Source organism: Pleurodeles waltl, chromosome 10 (genome assembly GCF_031143425.1).
Source record: "Pleurodeles waltl isolate 20211129_DDA chromosome 10, aPleWal1.hap1.20221129, whole genome shotgun sequence".
Lineage (NCBI taxonomy): Eukaryota > Metazoa > Chordata > Amphibia > Caudata > Salamandridae > Pleurodeles > Pleurodeles waltl.
In genome coordinates this window covers 577,162,843-577,181,718 of record NC_090449.1, presented here as the reverse complement: position 1 = coordinate 577,181,718, position 18,876 = coordinate 577,162,843, and the positions used below count along the sequence as shown (strand labels likewise).

The window sequence follows — 18,876 nt, the reverse complement described above, 5'->3', positions numbered from 1 at the left end:
GATGATGTCTACCACCTACGGGGGTAGCTGATAAGAGCTCAGCTGTCCCCGCTCAATCTCCAGGCATGTAGGTGGACATCCAAGAGATTGGCATGCAGAACCATTCCATGCAGAACCATTCCCCCCTTATTGTCATAGAAGATCTGGCCTGATGGTAGATGCAGTGGGGAGTATTGCATACCACTTCCTTTTCATCTGGGATGATGCAAATAACTTGGACCTGGTTTTAGTGAATATTCCTCAAGGGTATAGGGGAACCACGCAATGCAGCTGAATGTTCCACCTCAGCTGAAATGCATCCTCCAAGACTCTCCTCAAGGGTTACTGTAGGGTGCAGAACTGCAGCCATTCAGCATTTTCCGAGGATGCAAAGTACACATGAGGAGTGCTCCACTGGGAAAAGATGTCGTTGACTACCTCCAACAGAAGACTCTACATGTGTTCAGCCAGATAATGTTCTGTTGCTCTGTTGGCACTGACATTCAGAACTTTGCCTAGGTAATTGGAGATGAGCCATATCCCCTGGCAGTGAGCCCAAGACCACAGTCTCAATGCTTCCAGGCAAAGAATGTGAGACTCTACTCCCTCTGGCTTGCTGACATACCACATCGCTGTTGAATTGTCCATCCAGATATGGATGGTCCGACAATGGAAGGGAAGGGAAGACGCCCTTGAGCGCCAGCCAAATCACCCACAATTCTAGCTAGACTATATGAAGCACCTGCTCCTCTAGAGACCAGAGGCCTCTGATCTCCACATCATCCAGATGAGCACTTCACCCCGGGTGAAGGCATCTACCACAGCTGGTGGAGTACTGAAGGCCATCCCGTACATTAGGTTTGTCTTATTCCCTACCGAGACACTTTTGATGCAGCACTAGAGGAATTCACAATGGAGTCTACCAGAACTTCCTCGTATTGTAGCCACTGCTTGCGTAGGCACCCCTGCAGGGCCCTCATGTGCCAACGTGCATGCATGACTAGGAGAATGCAGGAAGACAGCAGACCTAAGAACCGCAGGACTCTCAGGACTGGAATTGTTGTGCCTGGTTGGAAGGCAGGAATTATTTCTAGGATGATTCACACATTTTGATGTCCAGAGCAAAGCATGGTGGAGCACTGACATGGAGGTGCCCATCGCTCTGGCAACCAAATATGCAGTATCCAGCCCAGATTTTATGATGTGTTGCGAAGCACTCTGCCCATTCGCTACTACCAGCTAGAAGTGTTCCTTCATGTCAAGCAGTAAATGAGGGACAATCATTTGCAGCATGTCCCAGAATACATAGTTGTAGTGAGCGAGCAGGCAGTTGGCATCAAGGAATTTGAAGGCCATGCTTCCTGCTGAAAAGTCTTTCTTTCCCCAAGCCTTCATTCATTTTGTTTCCCTGTCAGAAGGGACTGTTGGAAAGGTGCCACCAAACTGTGCCCTGGAATAAGAGGCTTGTATAACCAGGCTTTCCAGAGATGCATGCGAAGTCAAGAAGGCTGTGTCAACAGGTGGCAAACGATACCAGGGGGCCACAATGTCATTCACTGCTGGTGATGAGAGGGTTCTTCCCTTGCTGTTAGTACTGGTGCCAAAAGAGCATTCTTGATCGGGAGAAATGGCTCAGGTGAAATCACCAAAGAAAGAAAGTACCTCAGTAAGGACATTTGTTTTCCTCTAAGTGGTTGGGAAATTCAGGGCTAATATCTCAGCTGTCCTGATCACCACTTTGTGGAGGGAGAAAATATCTGTTGTAGGTGGGTCTGTGGGATAGTTCACAGTGAGTTCAGGTGAGGTGTCCAACCCACTATCAGCAGACGGTCATTGAAAATCCAGTGGGTCTTGGTTCGAGATGTCCTCAGACCAGTGCTCCATAGGTTTGGATTAGTGCCGAAGATTTCATGGAGGTGAGCTCTATACGCCTCTTCTTCCAAAATCCTCTGGGCCTCTCTATGTGAATGAACTCGCAGTTCGATGTGTGCCGCACCGGTGGCTACGTATCTGGGGCTGGAGTTGGTGGCGCAGTGGAGGTGGTATCGGCACTGAGCATGGTACTGGTGGTGGCGCTCTAAAGCCAAGTGCAGGGTCAAAGCAGTATGGTGTTGGCATCAAAAGATTAGCCCTGAAGGGTTTGAACAATGAAAAGTGTGGCAGCTCATTTAGCCCCAATAGGACACCAGATTGCATCAACAACTTTGCAAAGATGGCACACATGGCGTTAAGAAATGCTGTTGGATCTGCGCCAGGAAATTGGGAAGCTCCTGATGTCGGAGCTGGAGTTTGATCCGGATCTTTAACACTGAGAATTCTCTGTGGGGATAAGGACAAGCTCCAGCTCTGAGAACAAGGGTCCTTTCGGAGAGGGAGATCAACAGGTTTGCTTCTGGTCCAGTGTCTTATGTTTGCGTCACGTCTTTCCTGACCACACAAATGGAGACCGGGATCAATGAGATCATTTTCGGTGGTGTCTATCTTCCTTTGCCAGAGCCGTAATCAGTTTGGCTTCATGGGCTTTAATGGTTTTAGGATTCATGCGCTGCATGAAGAACACAACTTAGGGCCTCATTTATGAGGCCCGTGGCGCAGGGCGGCGCAGCAAGATACTTGATGCACCACTCTGCACAACTGGGAAAGGGCAGAAATGCACTGTTATCTACAAGATACAGTGCATTTCTGTCCTTTCCCCCTGTGCTGGCACACAAATTGCTGCCTAGTACCAACGCAGTCCCTTGCACTATAGTGCAAGGGTGCCTACATTGTGGGGACCATTGGTTTTGTGCAGGAAGGGACACCTCCTTACACAAAAACAATGCAGCACATATAGAGAGATGAAAAAATAGAGAGAAATAAAGATATTTCTCCCTGTTGCGTCATTCTTACGCCACCCCTGAGGTGGCATATGAATCTGACACATTCCCACTTTCATGCAGTGTTATGCATAAAAGGGGTCCATATTCAGTCAATCAGAAAATCTTTATTTCAGCCAAAGGCCATAAAAGAACATAATAAAAACAACGATAAAAGCAGTCTAAAATCGAGTTATACATACAATAAGAATAGTTAAAGCAGTATAAAAATATAAAATGGGAAGAAAATTCAGTTCATTCTGAAAACACCCTTTACCTCCAAGCCTCCGCATTCACTACAAAAACCTAGAAATAGTGAATACAATGCATCTCCTGGTATCACTTCTTAATATTCTGAACACAATTTTAAAATTCCTAAGCCCCAGGTAAAGACACAATCCACTTTTTCCTATTGCATGGCAAGCTGGACAAAACAGTAGAACATGTTTAGCCGTCTCCACCTCATCTGGGCAGATAGGTAATGTTCGAATTGGGTACGACTAGAACGCTAGCACATAGCCGTAAAGGAAAATAGGGATAGAATCTCAAGGCAGAATTTTATGTACAGCAACCTGGCATGGGGGGGCTCAACCTCATCTAGATAAGATTCCCAGGAGTACTCCACTTTAAACTCCAGAAAGGAGGCAATAAGAGCAAGTCCCTTGGAAGGCACAAGTCCCGTTGATCTACAAAATGCCAATAAGCTTTTTTTAGTGCCTGCGTGGAGACTGGCACAAAATCACCAGGGCTAAATGATAGACAATCAAGCCATTTCTGCTTTAAGCAGTCTCTCACTGCCCTTACCCAGGGAATTTTGTTTGCCCCAACCAGTCCCATCACCTCTTCAAAAGCCCTACGAAATTAGGTCAGCTCAGAAGCAGGCCACAAGCTCAGGCAAAACAGCAGTGGTTTCAATCTCACCCTGTTGCTTACTTTCCTCAAAGTGTGATCTAACCTTAGCGTATACCAGGGAGTACTTCCTGGAAGACGTTGCATGCTCCTTGAGAATCTGTTTTCCGTTATTTCCAGGGGCCTGACTTCTAGGTGACCCCGTAATTCACCACCATAAACAGAAGCTCCCAGCATCTGGTACTTGAATATCTCGAGGGATGGGGAAATGGGTTGAAATGCTGAGGAACGGTGGGCTGTTGAGACACCACCACAATACTGTTCGAGCCTACTGTTACATTTCTGCACTTGAGGAGCCCAATCAAAGTGCTCAGATAGTGTAATCCCGAGGTATTCAAAGACTGTTACCCATTCCAACATTTCCTCATTGAGAACTGGAATTAGGCTTAATTAATTTGGACTAAAGACCATAAATCTGTTTTTGCAGGTGTTTATCTTGAGCCCCCACTGTCTTCAAAAGTCCCCAAAGCCATCCAATAATTTCTGGAGACCCATAGGGGAACTGGACAGTAACAAGTGTCAACAAGTGTCAACTTCAAACAGAAAGGTGGGAATTCTGACCCCAGCAAGAAATTGAGCATCAACCGCCACACTTAGCTAGTTGGTGAACTAGATTGTTAATATATAAAAAGAGAAAGAGTGGGGGGCCAGCACAGACCGTTGCCTCATAACCCGATTGACAGAAATGGGCTCTGTAAGCTCACCCTGTGGACACACCTTACTTGTGCATCATTATTCAAATGTAATCCAATGATCATCTGTAACAAGAAGGCAGGAACCCCCAACTCAGCCAAAACCTTCCATAAGGATCCTCTAGGTACGAGCTAAAAAGCGGCATTGAGGTCGACAAAAATTAAATAAAGCCGACCACCCCCAAAGGTCACAAACTTCCAGTATAATTGTTGAGAAACCTGTTCAATGGTGTCAGTGCCATCACGAAACCCAGCCTGCAGTGAGGTAAGGATGTTGGTGTCTATCATCCAATCCCATAGCCAATTTAATAAAACTCAGCTAAACAACTTTTGTGCACTGTTTATAACTCTACTTGGCCTATAGTTGGCTGGAAAAGACCTGCAACCCTTCTTATAGATTGGAATTATGTGTTCCCCTGCCCACGCATGCGGGATGGGGCACCAGTCAAAAGAGAATAAAAAATCTATTACAAAATAGGGGCAACAGATATGCTTCAACATTTTGAACAGGAATCCTGGCACTTTATCCAACCTGGGAGCTTAACTAGGGGTGACTGTGTCCAAAGCAAAGAAGACTTCAGCGGCTGACACAAACTCAGCCTGATGCAGCATTGAGACAAGGGGAGGCTCAGGAGTCAACACCTGGGCATGTGGATTGAAGAGTGAGATCGGAGGCTCTACGTCATCTACCCCCGCATATAGCCAGGACAAATTGTCAACCCAAGCCTCCATCGCAATATTTGTGTCTAAATGGGCAAAAGGCTCCCGTCACTCCACGCTATAAGGCATCAAAAAGTGCAAAAATCTTTGTGCCGTATGGCGGCTATCATTGAAGCCCATTTGTTATCTTCCCACATCTTTTTTACTCGAGTGATAGTAGTTTTACAATGCTTCCTTGGCTCTTTGGATGGCAGCTCCCCCCCCCAGCTTTAATTGCCTCCAATAGTGCAGACCTAGCATATCTGCACACCTTTGTATATCATGAAGCCTTTTTTTCCTCTCTGAACAGCCCTTGATGCTTCCTTTGTGAGTACGGACCTTAAAGAGGCACACATGGCACTGGGAATGCCACTTATGTTCAATACACATCCAGGACAACTACTTGACTCTAACACACCTCTCACCTCTACCAAACCAGCAACCAGGACATCTAAAATCCTTTTAAGAGTTTCTTCAGACTCAACCACCACACTCCTTTTCACCCTGCGCTTGTTACTCACTGGAACCAACCTCTTGTTGAGGATCTCATTATGGGCAGTGCATTGTGGTCACTGTCCTGCCAGGAGGTAACACCAGATCCACCATTAGAGGCCGTAACCTAATAACAAGCAGATGTAATCAATTAGACTGGTGCGATATGGACGACTGATTGTGTGGAACCCCCCCTTATCTGACTTTGATCACCCATTACATTCACAGAGCCCATTATTCCATTTAACTGCAAGACCGCAGTGGTCCATTTCTTCAAAGGGGAGAGGGAAACTCCGAGGACCCCACCAGACAAGATCTTCATCATTGCTTACTTTTTCTCTAGACAATGTCAGCAGTTCATATTTACAGTTAAAATCCCCAACAACTATTTCAAAGATGCTGGGAGCCACATCAGAACCCCTGGCCTGCAGTATCGGTTGTACAAATGAAACAACCCACCTAATGGAAACAATAATGCAATGCATTGGGCATCAGGACTGCCCAGCTTTAGCTCCTTAAGCCTATAATGCAGGGAATTTCTAACCCAAATGGAAAGCCCCCCTCGAGGGCCTTCCTTTCCCTGAGGTAGTGGCTTCCACATTGAAACTAAAACCTTGCACGAAACGTCGGGCCACAGACATTGTTTCCTGAAATGCACAAATGTCAAAGCTGCCTATAAATGCACCTCACAGAGGTCAATAAAGCCAGGCCAGCTACATTCCACAATAATAAGGTAGAATAATTCAGACAACCAGGAAGGGAAATGGCTGGAGCAGGATGGCCAATGGAGGGGAATATAAGGAATCAGGGATGGGCAACGGTGCGACAGATGAAACTGCACCTAGCTGGGAGGAGAGGGGCTGGTCCTCAACATGCCTACTTGGAGATGGGCGGATAGCCTTCGTTCCCGTCCCAGACAGGTGGACATCCAAAAACAACTCTAGAGCCACTTGAGCCTACCGCTGGCTAATGGCGTCAATCTAAGCCATCCAAGTCAGATAGGGCTGAAAACCTGTTGGTACATAGAAACTGTGGTCTACACACACTGGTGGCCTTGTGGGATTGAAAGCATGGGGAATCTTGCTGCTTCGATAGTGGTGGCCTATGAAAAAAGCCCAAAGTTATACCAGAACTCCTCATCCCATTCCCTCTAACACTCGTAAGCAGCCACTTAGCTAGTCAAAAACTCCTAATATTGATAACAACACAGAATCCATTTACAGACTTGGGGCTTAGGCCTACCCAACCCACTCTCTGCACAAACACAACACCATCATACTCTGACATGCCAAAATTCATATTACACGGCAACCAGTGACAAACTTGATTTTTTAAGACAGAAAATTTTCTTTGTTAGGGGATTCAGAAGGAGGAACTCAAATGAGAACAGAGGGAGGTCTAGTCGGAATAATAACACCAAGGCTATGTGACCTCTATTATGATGGTTTACTCTTTGACTATGATCAATTTGCTCAGCGGTATGATTGATTTTGCTCCTCTTCCCAGACCCAGAAGAGCCTGCCCTCCCTCACTCTCTAGAAACCTGCTCTGCACTTTTGTCCCATGGGGCCTGACAGGGTGGGCTAGGGCCATCACCCCCGGCAGGTCGCAAAGAGGTCACCCCACGGACAATGGGCACATCTAGCGTGGGCAATTGGCCATCTGTAGGAAGTTGCGAGGGCTCAAAATAACTTTCTAGTGTATACCACTGCCTAATAGGAAGCTCAAGAGAATAAAGCTATTCAGTTAGGGGTCGTAATCATTTTTGCATCATTGATTCAAACCGGTCCAAGATGATGCCCCAGTCAATATGGTAAGACTCATTAGGCTGCTCATGGTTTAAAGTTGTCAGCTCCAACAAGCCACAGCACTGCCTGCTCCTAATGGCGGCTGTACAGAGCCCCCAGATTTGGGGCCAGATGTACAAAAGGATTTTACCCATTCTGTGTCTATGGGAAAAAGCTTTCGTACATATGGCCCTTGGTTTCATTTTGCGCTTTTTGCGAGGGCCGGTATCACTGAAAACGAAGCATCAGAGTCACAATGGAAAGGTTTTGTTGACTGGGCCACTGGGCCACAAGCAAGCCCCCTACTGCAGCGGAAGCAGACAGTGGCTCAGATGCACTCAGTAATGGGATAGCAGCAGAAGAGTGAGGTGGGTTAGCTGAAGAAGTCAATCCGCAAGGGACAACAATGAAATCCTGCGAGAGCTGCCGCTCTGCTACCTCATTTTCTTTGGAGCCAACACTGACTACCCATGTTAAAACAGAGTCTAAAATTGACCCACTAGATTGATTATAGACAGAGGAGGCTTATCCCCAGCTATTTTCCTCTTTTCCATGGGATCTTAGAAACCCAAAAGCAGTAAGATTCACAACTGGAATAATACCTCCTCTCCGCTCCTTTAACAATTCCACTACATTCCAAGTATCAAGTTCCAAGGCTTGCAAAGAAAGGCAAGTTCACTGCTGAGCAAGCACAAAAACTGGTCTGGTGATCTTTAACATGGAAGCTTTATACATGTTAATAGAGGCCACTCCACAGAACGGGGAGATGGGAGGACAGTAAGAATATGCAGTTAGAGGGCGTATCCACCAGAAAGAGCATTATCGAGAGTAAGAATGAATACTTCCAACGGCAGATTCCTCACCTTAGAATGGATACCAAAGCAATACCTAGTAAAGCAGGAGGGTCTTTGGAATGGGCTTCGACCAAAGAGTCTTGCAGAACTGAGCCGGCAAAGTGTCCTTTGGAACTGGCAGTCAAGGCAGTAGTACTTTGTGAATGTATGCACCGACACCCACTTTGCAGCCTGGAAGATATCAAGGACAGGCATCCCCTCACGCCAATACATTGGTAGAGGCCATCGCCTTGGTAGAAGAGGCTCTCAGACCTTCTGGGGGGCTGCATTTTGGCCAGTGCATAGCAGATAGTGATGCAGAGGACTACCCACCTCTACAAGGTCCTCTTCAGCACAGCCTTCCCTTACTTTGCTCCAGAATTTCCCACAATTAGCTGATTGTCCTCTCAATAAACCTTGTTATGATAAATGTAAAACTTGAAAGTCCTTTTGGGTGTCCAAACAACAGAGCTTCTGCTCCTCTTTCAAGAGGTGCGATGGAGCAAAAGGCACTGGAAAAATGACTACATGCCCAATGTCAAAAAGAGTCAACACCTTAGGCAACAAGAGAAGCTGGAGTCCCCCTCCCCAATTTGTCTGGAAAGCAGGCATTATAGGACAGCTGTACCGAAACAGCCTGTAGTTTACTCAACCGATGAGCTGATGTTAACCGCAAAGAGGATAACAGTTTTAAGGGTCATGAGATGCTGTGATCAACTATGTATGGACTTGAAGGGCATACACATGAGTAATGCCAAGAATAAATTAGGGTCCCACTGGAGCATCACAAGTCGTTTAGTGGGGGGAATATGTCATTCCTTCAATAAACTTCATCACAACTGGTAACTTGAACAAGAACGGTTAGTCCAGCACACACAGAAAGGCAGAAAGGAAATAACTTTTTACAGTGCCTATTGCAAGGCCTTGCTGGCCTAAGGACCAAACGAACTAAAAGATGTCTGAGCGCTTTCCTTGGCAGTGGCCCGATCAGGTTACAAACTTGTCAAGCGCTCAGCATAGATACATTTTGTGGAAGGGCAACTGGTGGCAAGGATCACATTTGCAAACCAAATACAGTTAATACACCATTCATGCTCCATGCGTGGAGGTGTAAGTTGCAGAGGTTCAGAAGAAGAGTGCTTGCCCTTATTGCTGAGACTCTAGATCTTCCTGAAATGCCAGCCTGACTGGCAGAGAGATGCCCATGCTCAGGAGTTCTGGGTACCACACTATCCTCGCCCAATCCAATGTGCAACCTGTTGACACTGTGTTTTTGACAGTGGTGAAAGATCTATCCAGGGCTTTTGCCATTGGTCAAATAAACCCTGCGCTGCTTCGAGATGTAAACGTCACTTGTGCAATGTCTGCTCAGGTTTTCCACTCTGGCATTCACGGGCTCTGGCACATGGCTGGCAAACAGAGAGATGTTCCACTGTTTAAGCTACCTCCAGAACTGCAGGTCATCCTGGTAAAGGTCCCATAACTGTATGCTGACCTGCTTAATGCAGTACCATGCAGACGAACTGTTAGCTGTGAATATATGCTCCAGCCTCCACTTGACCGAGGGAAAGAAAACCTTCAGGGCAAATAGATTACGTGTAGTTTGAGCTGGACAGCAAAGGACTCTGATTTCCACCTCCCTCAAACAAGCCACCCCAACCCAGAAGCAGACAAACACCTTCTCGCTCAGAACCCAGACAGTCAGGTCTGGGTGGGAAAGGGAGAATGTCCTGCAGCTGGACAAACTGTAATGGGTCAGCCACCACTGCAGATATTAGGCTATTTCCTTGATGGTATCAGAAAGGCTGCTTTCATGCTGTTCCCACTAGGATTTCAGGTGCCACTGCAGGGTTGGCATATATCACCTGGCATAGCAGACAAGAAGGATTCAAGAGGATAAAAGGAAGAAACCTCAGATCCACCTTCACTGAGATCCAGGAGAGAGCCTGAAATATCAGGATCATAGCCTGAATGTCCTGGACTTGCTGCAGCGGAGGAAAAGCTTTAAAGCTCATGTTTTCAAGGAATGCCTCAAAGAATGGAAGCCTTTGTGATGGAATAAGGTAGCACTTTGGGCCGCTTATGGTGAACCCACACAATGTTAGGAATTTGGCCATTGTCCAGGGGTGCCTCAAAACTGATTGCGACAAGCTCATCTTCAACAGCCAGTAAGCAAGGTACAGTAATAGAGAAAATCTTGCCCTCAGAAGATAGGCAGGAATCACCATCATCACTTTCACGAACAGCCAGAGGCAGATTTGAGGCTGAAGGGGAGCAGGACAAGTTAAAAGCATTCTTGGGCCACTTTGAATTGTAGGTAATGCCGGTGGGACTGCAGGACGTATACATGAAAATATTCATTCTACAAGTCCAAGGACAACATCTAGTCTCATGGATCCAGAACAGAGAGGATCTGATCCAATATGAGTTTGAGTTTGTCCTTCTGCAGAAAGGCATTCAGAGGTCGAAGGTCGGCCTGAAGTGCCCATCATTTTTCAGAAAAAGGAAATAGAGGGGATAACAATCCTTCCTTTTTTCAAATCTGGTATGTGTTCTAAGGCACATTTCAAGAGTAAAAGATGTATCTCTTACAGAAGGATGGATAGATGCTCCTTTGAAATTCGTTCTGGTGCATGGAGAATGTAGGGTGGGGAGGAGTAGAAATGTACGGCATAGTTCTTCTGAACAATCTGCAAAACGTATCTGTCACAAGTGATGGATCGCCGAACTGGGAGGAAATGCTTATTCCTGCCACCCACCAGTTGGGAGTGAGCCGCTGATGGAAAATGAAAGTGGCTTGTGGGTCACTGTTACAGCGGAAGAGGAGCTGGAGGGCTGATACCTCTGTTGGCCTGTGAGCTTCTGTTAGTGCTTTGTCTGCAGTCCCCAAAGGACTGGGCTGTCTGTGGAATCTGTGGCTTGGAAAACAGTCTCTACTGATAGGCCAACTCCTGGAATAGCCCCTAAGTTTGCAGAGCTGATGGAGAAATTGCTCTACAGTGTTCAACAGCCCCAAGGATCATGCTGTGGCCCTTATATCCTTAAGGTGTTCCAGAGTGGAGTCTGCTTTCTCTGCGAAGAGGAGAGACCCATCAAAGGGCATGTCCAGCAGTGATACCTGCACATTGCTGGAAAATCTGGTTGATCTGATCGAGGTGTGTCTATGGAGCACTACACTAGTATCAACTGCCATGCCAATGCAATCCATGGTATTTAAGCATGGAAGACACATTACTCTGCACCCTGCCCATCATGGATCATTTGAGTCAGGGAAGACCTAAAGTCCTCCAGGACCGCTGGCAAGATCACTTTGGCCATGTCCCAAAACGATTGTGTTTGTGGACCTTACATATAAATACTTTTGCAGTGATCACAAGTATTCTTTTTACAGGTTATAAATCAAGTGGAAGACTTAGGGTGGAGAGCCATTGCCTCACTTAGAAGCATGGTCTGAGTGTGGTAAACAGAGAAAATACACTGAGCCCTGATGATAACCGTAGGACTCATATGGCCAATAACTAGGCTGAAACATTGTGGCTGTACACAAACAACAAAAATATCAATAATGAGTGGATAGATGGTACTTTGAATATGACCTACTATCCATATCTGTTTAATCATATCCAGGTCACCAACTTATAAGGGAAATTTCAGCTGGATATCTTCAAGTATTTTTAGATTTGAATCCTTGTCTCTGTCCAGTACTATTTATTAAGATTGCCCAGGACTATGGATATGGATGAGCCCACAGTGGTGGTATAGCTGATGAAGCATGCCACGACAGAAGTAGGTAAGGTGACCTCTCCAAATATCTGTGGATACCTGTAAACCATTGAAAGGGACTTAATAACATTTGTCCTCTGCATTCCCTAGCACCTGTGGGGCATAAATATATATGTGATAATGGAGGTTATGCTAGGTTCATTCCTCTACCTCTACATTGGTGTACGGTGATTCATAAAGTTTACGCATAACTCTAAGTATTGCTACCATCACAAATGCTGGCAGGTTCCAATTTATATGGCTAAACGGAGGAACTGTTTCATAACCTAGAAAACCACTTTATGAGGTTTACTAAGCAACACTATGAAATCTGCACACTGTGAAGAGATATGGATTGACTAGAGAAAATTGAATTAGACAATGCAATTCTATAGCCCTGAAGAGTCTGATTGCAATGAGGGTATTGAGCAACTATAAACATTTCTGTGGCATAATATAACATACCATTTCATGCATAATGATGTTGTTCATATAAAATATGCACAATGGGATCTCTCCAACTTCATCACTGAGGGTTCTACTCCTAACATTCCAAAATCAAGGAGCTACATCACATAGGCTAGCCTTGCTGAATATTTCAGAAAGAAAAGAAAAGCGTAACAAAACTATACACAATTCAGTTGTTGCAAGACATTTATTGATCTGAAACCGAACATCTTAGCATTACATATGTTGACTGATTTCAAATTTTCAAACTGAGGTTTCAATGTTTTGCACTATAGCTTTAATTCGTACAACATTCCAAGGATAATATTTTTGTAGAACTTCAAGTTTCTCAATGTACTGAAAATGAAACCCTTGCACATATTTATTTTATAATTTACACATTAGATGTCACTATGCAAAGAGATGTAATCAAAAGATGAATTGATATTGTCCATTTGCAGGTCAGCTGATATAATTAGGATGAATTTAAGGGGGAACAGGAAAACCAGAGGACTTTTGACATGTTTAAAGATATGTCTTTGTCAGTCTAATTTGCATCAAGTTATTTTTACTTGTTGTAGCCATCTTTGATACACTTGCAAGGGTCAGCTTGTGAGTCACTGGACAGTTCTGAACTCTCAAGCAAGCATGCTTAGTTTTGTCATATAGGTGAATCTGGAAACAAATCGCTGCCTCAGCGTTCATGCACTGTTTCCCAGCATCAAGGCGACTTACACCCACTGGCATTATCTAATGCAGCAAAATATACGACACCACAAAGAAACAACATGAATCATAATGCTCTGTGTAAATCTTGGAGCTACAGAAGCCATAGTCTAAACTAACTCTTAATGTAGTCTTTAACAAATCCAAACCTATTTCATGAAAGAGATATATACAGGGTGATTTTCCTGCCTTTTATGTGGGAGAAAAGTATGCACTTTTATTTCCGTATCATTTTTTCAGGACACAAATAGAAAGTTTGAAAGTTAAGAGTTTCAAGGGGAGTCATTGCCACCAGCAGCTAGGTCATATTCTAAGGTTTTACAAATAAGATTTCAATCTAGTTTGGCGTTTAAGAATGTTGAAAAATGCAGGGTTTTTTTCTGTGAAAAATCATATTAAGTGAAATAATGAAAATTGTTCACAGTGAAAAGAACACCAAAATATTCTCACTAGTTGGGAATGGTGTGTTTTTCTGTGTTATTGTAACCTTACACTTTGATGAGCATATGGATGAATTGTGTACTGGACTTTCAATTCCCCACTGGAACAGAAACCCCACTAAATATCAAATATAATCACATTAGTATTTTCTTATGTAAACTTGAGAAGCTGAGCTTTTTGAGTGACTGTAAATGAGGTCTGTTCAGTTACACACAAGTATCAAACTGCCATTACTGTCAAAAGCTGTTACCAATGTCAGACACAGATCTCACCACCCACGCCAGAGTATATTTTTGCATAACAAAGAATTGATTTTCAAGCTCACAGCAAAATACATTTTGGTTGATATCGCCCCATTGTTTCTTACTACAAAGCGGATTCTTGTCTGTGAAGACTTTAATGGAACGTTGATTTGAGACTAGATGAAATTCATTAAGTAACTTGTGCTCCACAAAACCTAATTTAAATAGTAAGGTCAATTCTCTGGTAACTGCAGTGGGTGGATGATGATGTGGGTACACTGTATCTGTGTCTTGTTCGTTTGAAGAGTAAACAAAATAACTACCTCTAGTTCGATCCCTTGAGAGCCTCCTGTGTAGTTAAGTTGCCCTGCTACATTCTCGGTCCTCTCACACTGAGGCTTTGCAACACCATGGCTGCAGAGCATGCTGTGAGCAGAAGGACATGTCCCTTACAGCCCCATCACATGAGGAATACATCCTGATTCAGACCTAGAGCACTGTAGGATCTTAGCCACTAACAATGTTTTTTTCAGAAACAATGTACTGAATTTTACTATTGTCAAAAGCCTTTCAGAAACTCTGACATCAATCTGTACACATTTTTCAAATATTTTGATACAATGCAGGAGTCTTAAGAAGTATCATTTGAAACGTGAATACCTGAACTTCTCGCTGTATTGCATGAATGCAGAAAGGATAAGCTGGTACCACATGGGTTTCTTACATGTAAAATCCAGACTAACAGCTAAATAACCGCCTGGAAACTACTTTCCACTCATCACTATACGTCCATTTCATGGACGACTTAAGAGAGTGTCTGCAGCTAAGAGGTTTGGCCATCATCAACAGCTAAAAAACTGCCTAGAAACTACTTTCCGCTCATCACTATATGCCCATTTCATGCACAACTTTAGAGAGTGTCCGCAGCTAAGAGGTTTGGCCATCATCAAAAGGCACATGAAATTAAAGTAGGACAAGATTTACAAGTATTGTGTCACAGGTCTTGATTTATGCTGAAGCATATTTGAATAAAAAACATTTTGCTAATTCTGGAAGTTAACTTTCCATGAACATAAAATGCCACATCAGTACCATATTTATTAGCACCAAGCCTTGGATATTTTGCTCACACTTGTTGCTTAAAATGCTCATTTGTACATTTAAAGTGAAGTGCAATTAGTTGATAACGCTCTCTCACCAAACAATGCACATGGGCAGCAATAACCATGTATTACGGAGACATGTTCTTGTAATTTGTTAAAAATGGCTAATCATAATTTTTCGAGCACTGGCTCCAACTTTTTTCACAGGCATCTGCATCTCAAAGTTCACATGTCAGAGGAGAGCATGGCTTTGAGGAGATTTGGAAGCCGAAAGTTTACTCAACGGAAGCTGCAACCTCAAAAGCCCTGACCATATTACAACATGGCAAAGTGTTCAACACTGTAGGTACAGATGTTTGGTGGAATTGACAGGCTTACATCATAACTGTATCTACCTCATCATCAGAAGTCAGTGTTTGATTGTTGCAACCGAGAAGTGGGTACTTTTGGAACCCCTCATCTTCCCATGAGAACCTTATAGTCATAAATCGTACTGTTCTGCTTCTGGCTTTGGGGGTCACACCTTCCTTATTCATCCACTAATCAATCTCATGGCTTCAATACGGAATGATATGTCTTATCCGCCATAAAAAACTTGTCATTACAAACTGCACTGACAGAAGTGTTCCCTTTTAAGACTAGAAAAGCACTATTTATACCAGTGTAGGATATTTTTGTTTCCTCTTTGCAAATTGTGTAAATGATTATGCAACAACACTCTGCTCTCTCACTAGAAAGTGATCAGTCTTCCTGCCACTTCCTTTTCCTAACTCTGTGATGGATCTTTCTTGCTGATGTGCAGGGTTACAGTTTCTCCAACAGTTCCATAGCTAAGGGTTCTAGTGGACACTTCAGTTTTAAAGCTTGGTTGTCCATTGTCTACAGGACGCTGAACTTCAGTGCAGAAAGAAGGCTTGGGGTCAAAGGATGGTTGACTGCCAGTAGTGGTTGCTGTTGCTGGATGCACAATGGCTTCAGCTGTACAGGTTTCACTCATATGGAAGGAAATGTTTGAGGGACCTGTGGATTGCATTCCACTGACTCTTGAGGAAGAGAGAAACATCGGTCCAGAGAGGTTCTCTGCAAACTTGCTGAAGAAGGTATCCCTTGGATTTGAAACAAGAGGCCTTCCTACATTCAGCAGGATGGGTTTTCCAATGGCTGGTTCATTAATTTCTGCTTGGAGAACAGAGATTTCACACGGAGGTCCTGGAGTGATGCCTTGATCACCCTCTTCACACCCGTAGGTCTCCCCTTCTCCAGGGACATAATCTTCAAGATCTTCCAGAGTTAGCACTTTTCCATTGTGAATTAATATTTTGGGGTCCCTGCTTCCAATGTCATCAGTCTCTGGGTCCTCTGGTTCATCAATGATGAAGTTTTCTTCCTCAGAACCTGGGTCGTAAATGGAGCTTGGTCCTTCTTTTTCTGCAGACCAAACAGCGTCTTCTCCTTCTATGTCTCTTTGCCCTTCAGCATTCAATGGTGGAGGCAAATCATTTGTTTCATTATAAGTGGTCTCAGAACTTAATATGTTTTTACTAACACTGGAATCTTTTGGGTCAGCAGATTGTGAAATGTTGGTGGTTGCAGAGGCTTCCAGGCTGGAATCCATTTCATCTGCTACAAATTCAAAGATGGAGTCACCTTCTAACTGTTGGGATCCACACTGAGAGCTAATATCATCGTTGTTTCCTGCATTCTCTTGATCAGATCCGTAATCAATGGCTGACATGTCAACATCTGAAATACTATCAGAGGGAAGAGAAGTCTTTGTTTCTTCCACTAACTTGTTGTTGGAATTATTAGCATTTGGATCATCTTGAGGCCGCCTTGGTCTTGGGCCATGTCCAGGGAATGATAATGCACTAGTTTCATCTCTGTCAGATTTTGCTGGTGACACTCCTCTCTTCCTGGGGGGTCTTGGAGACTTCTTTACTTTGAATTCAATGATCTCTTCCACTTCCACCCATTGGGGTTTTTGTTCCTCTAGTCTGGTTTCCATGACCATAGTTCTCGATGTTGTTCCTCTTCCACCATCTGGATCTGTCACATAGAGTGTAGGAATGGCAGATTTTCTGACCTCCTGCTCGAGCCTGAATGTTGGTGGTTTGGCTCTTGACACATAGAGTGGCTCTGGCGATGGCAGATCTGACCTTAGTGGCCGAGATGGAGAGTAGCTTGAACGAGGACGTGCAGGAGACATCCTTCTCTTTATTCGTGGACTCTTTACAACAGTTGTTATGGTCTCCTCTCTGATGATGGAAATAATGTTTGAGTAAAAAACATTTCAGCGCTGGCATTTCACACAGGCCAGTATTGACAAGGTCAGTGTATGTTAGTTCAGTGAGCAAAACAATCCTTCACTGCTCATTAAGAATCAAAGTTATATCAGACAAAGTGTGTAAGACTTATAGCAAGCAAATAAAGGCAAACGACATACACAAAAACACTGTGTTAAGACAGATTGAAATCTGGACTTGGAATCGCGACTCCTTTTTATATGACATGTTTGATAAATGTTCAAGCATCTGTTAAATAGCTACTTACTTTGAAAACCATGACATGCAGGTAGTCTTTTTATGGAATATGAAAGTTGGTATTTAGGTTGTAATTTGTTATGATGCTACGTCCACTAAGTGCTTATTAAATGTGATTATATTTTTAGCATGCAGTAAAAAGGTATCAGTTACAATAGATATATTGACCCTTAGAAAAACAGTATGCACGGTATTATATGTGGCTGAGAGGCAGTAATGCAGGCACAGGTTGTAAAAAAATGATGTTATGTACAGTGTACGTCTAAGAAGGAATATGGATGCAGTATTCTATTAATTTCTTTCTCTGTTTTCCCCGTATGAGGGGGCAGACTCAGGAGTGGAAGAGTGCAACAATGAAAGGGCTTTGACTACATATAATATGCAATGTTCTTATAAAATTAAGAAACATAGGGTGCATGCAAGTACAATGACATGGGGGATGTCTGCAAGTACAGTGATAAGAAGAAAGTGGGACACCAGAGTGGGTCACTCTTGTTTTTATTAGATATTAGAAAAGGGCATGTTCAGAGGTACTTTTCTGCTGTCTATGCTCAAGTAATGGTAAAATGCTCAAAGACTACTGGACCCGAGTGCTCCAGTGGCTCTTGCATCCAAATATTGCAATTAGTTTTGAGAGGAGCATATATTAAAGCAGATTTGGGCTTCATTAAGAGTTCGGCGGTCCAGTTGAACCATCCGCTGAACTTCTGACAGGGAGGTTGCCGCCACACTGGCTACCTCCCTGCCAGACCCATTGACAGTTTCCAGCCAACGTCGCGGGAAACAGTTGGTAGCATTGTCTCCGGCTTGTAATCAGGCCTGCTGCAATGCTGCTGCTGCAGGGTACACCAGCACCTCCACAATGCTCACTGTCTGCACAGCAGCTAGTGAACACTGCGATGGTACTGGGCAGGGGGCCCACTACACTGCCCAAGTCAAGTGCATGGGCAGTGCAGGAGCCCCCCTGAGGTCTCCTGCACCTGTTCTCTGCCAGCTTTTTCAAGGCAGTAAAACCACCATGAAAAGTCTGGCGAAGAACAAGGCTGCAATAAGCAGGGCGGTGCTGCATGCAGCAGCGCCGCCCTGGCCAATTGCAATCTCCGCCAGCTCATCGGGATCATGGATCCTGGCGGTGCTGGCACTACCCTGGCATTCTAACCACCAGTGTCTTAATGTGGCCGTTGGACACCACTGTAGCGGGGATCCTGACCGTCACTGCGAGGCTGGCAGTCTCAAGAACGGCAGACACGTAATGAGGCCCTAAGTGTATATTCCTAATCGTAGATTTATGTAAAAAACATTTAAACTCATTTAAAGTAACATTTAGCACTGCGAAGTGGCTGCTCGTAGTCCAACACTTTAAAACCAA

General features: G+C 44.3%; 1 protein-coding gene across 2 annotated transcripts in view; it reads right to left on the bottom strand.

The window, feature by feature from the left end:
- The window catches only part of OBSCN (obscurin, cytoskeletal calmodulin and titin-interacting RhoGEF), a 1,961,032-nt gene that overhangs the window by 768,052 nt on the left and 1,174,104 nt on the right, over nt 1-18,876 (bottom strand). The window contains exon 99 of one of the 2 annotated variants that reach the window (XM_069211033.1): nt 12,645-17,222. The exons of the other annotated variant lie outside the window; for it this stretch is intronic. Within the exon in view, the coding sequence (XP_069067134.1) occupies nt 15,734-17,222 (1,489 nt within the window). The 3' untranslated portion in view covers nt 12,645-15,733. Of the gene's footprint in view, nt 1-12,644; nt 17,223-18,876 lie in introns of those variants that run through there. 2 annotated transcript variants of the gene reach the window in all.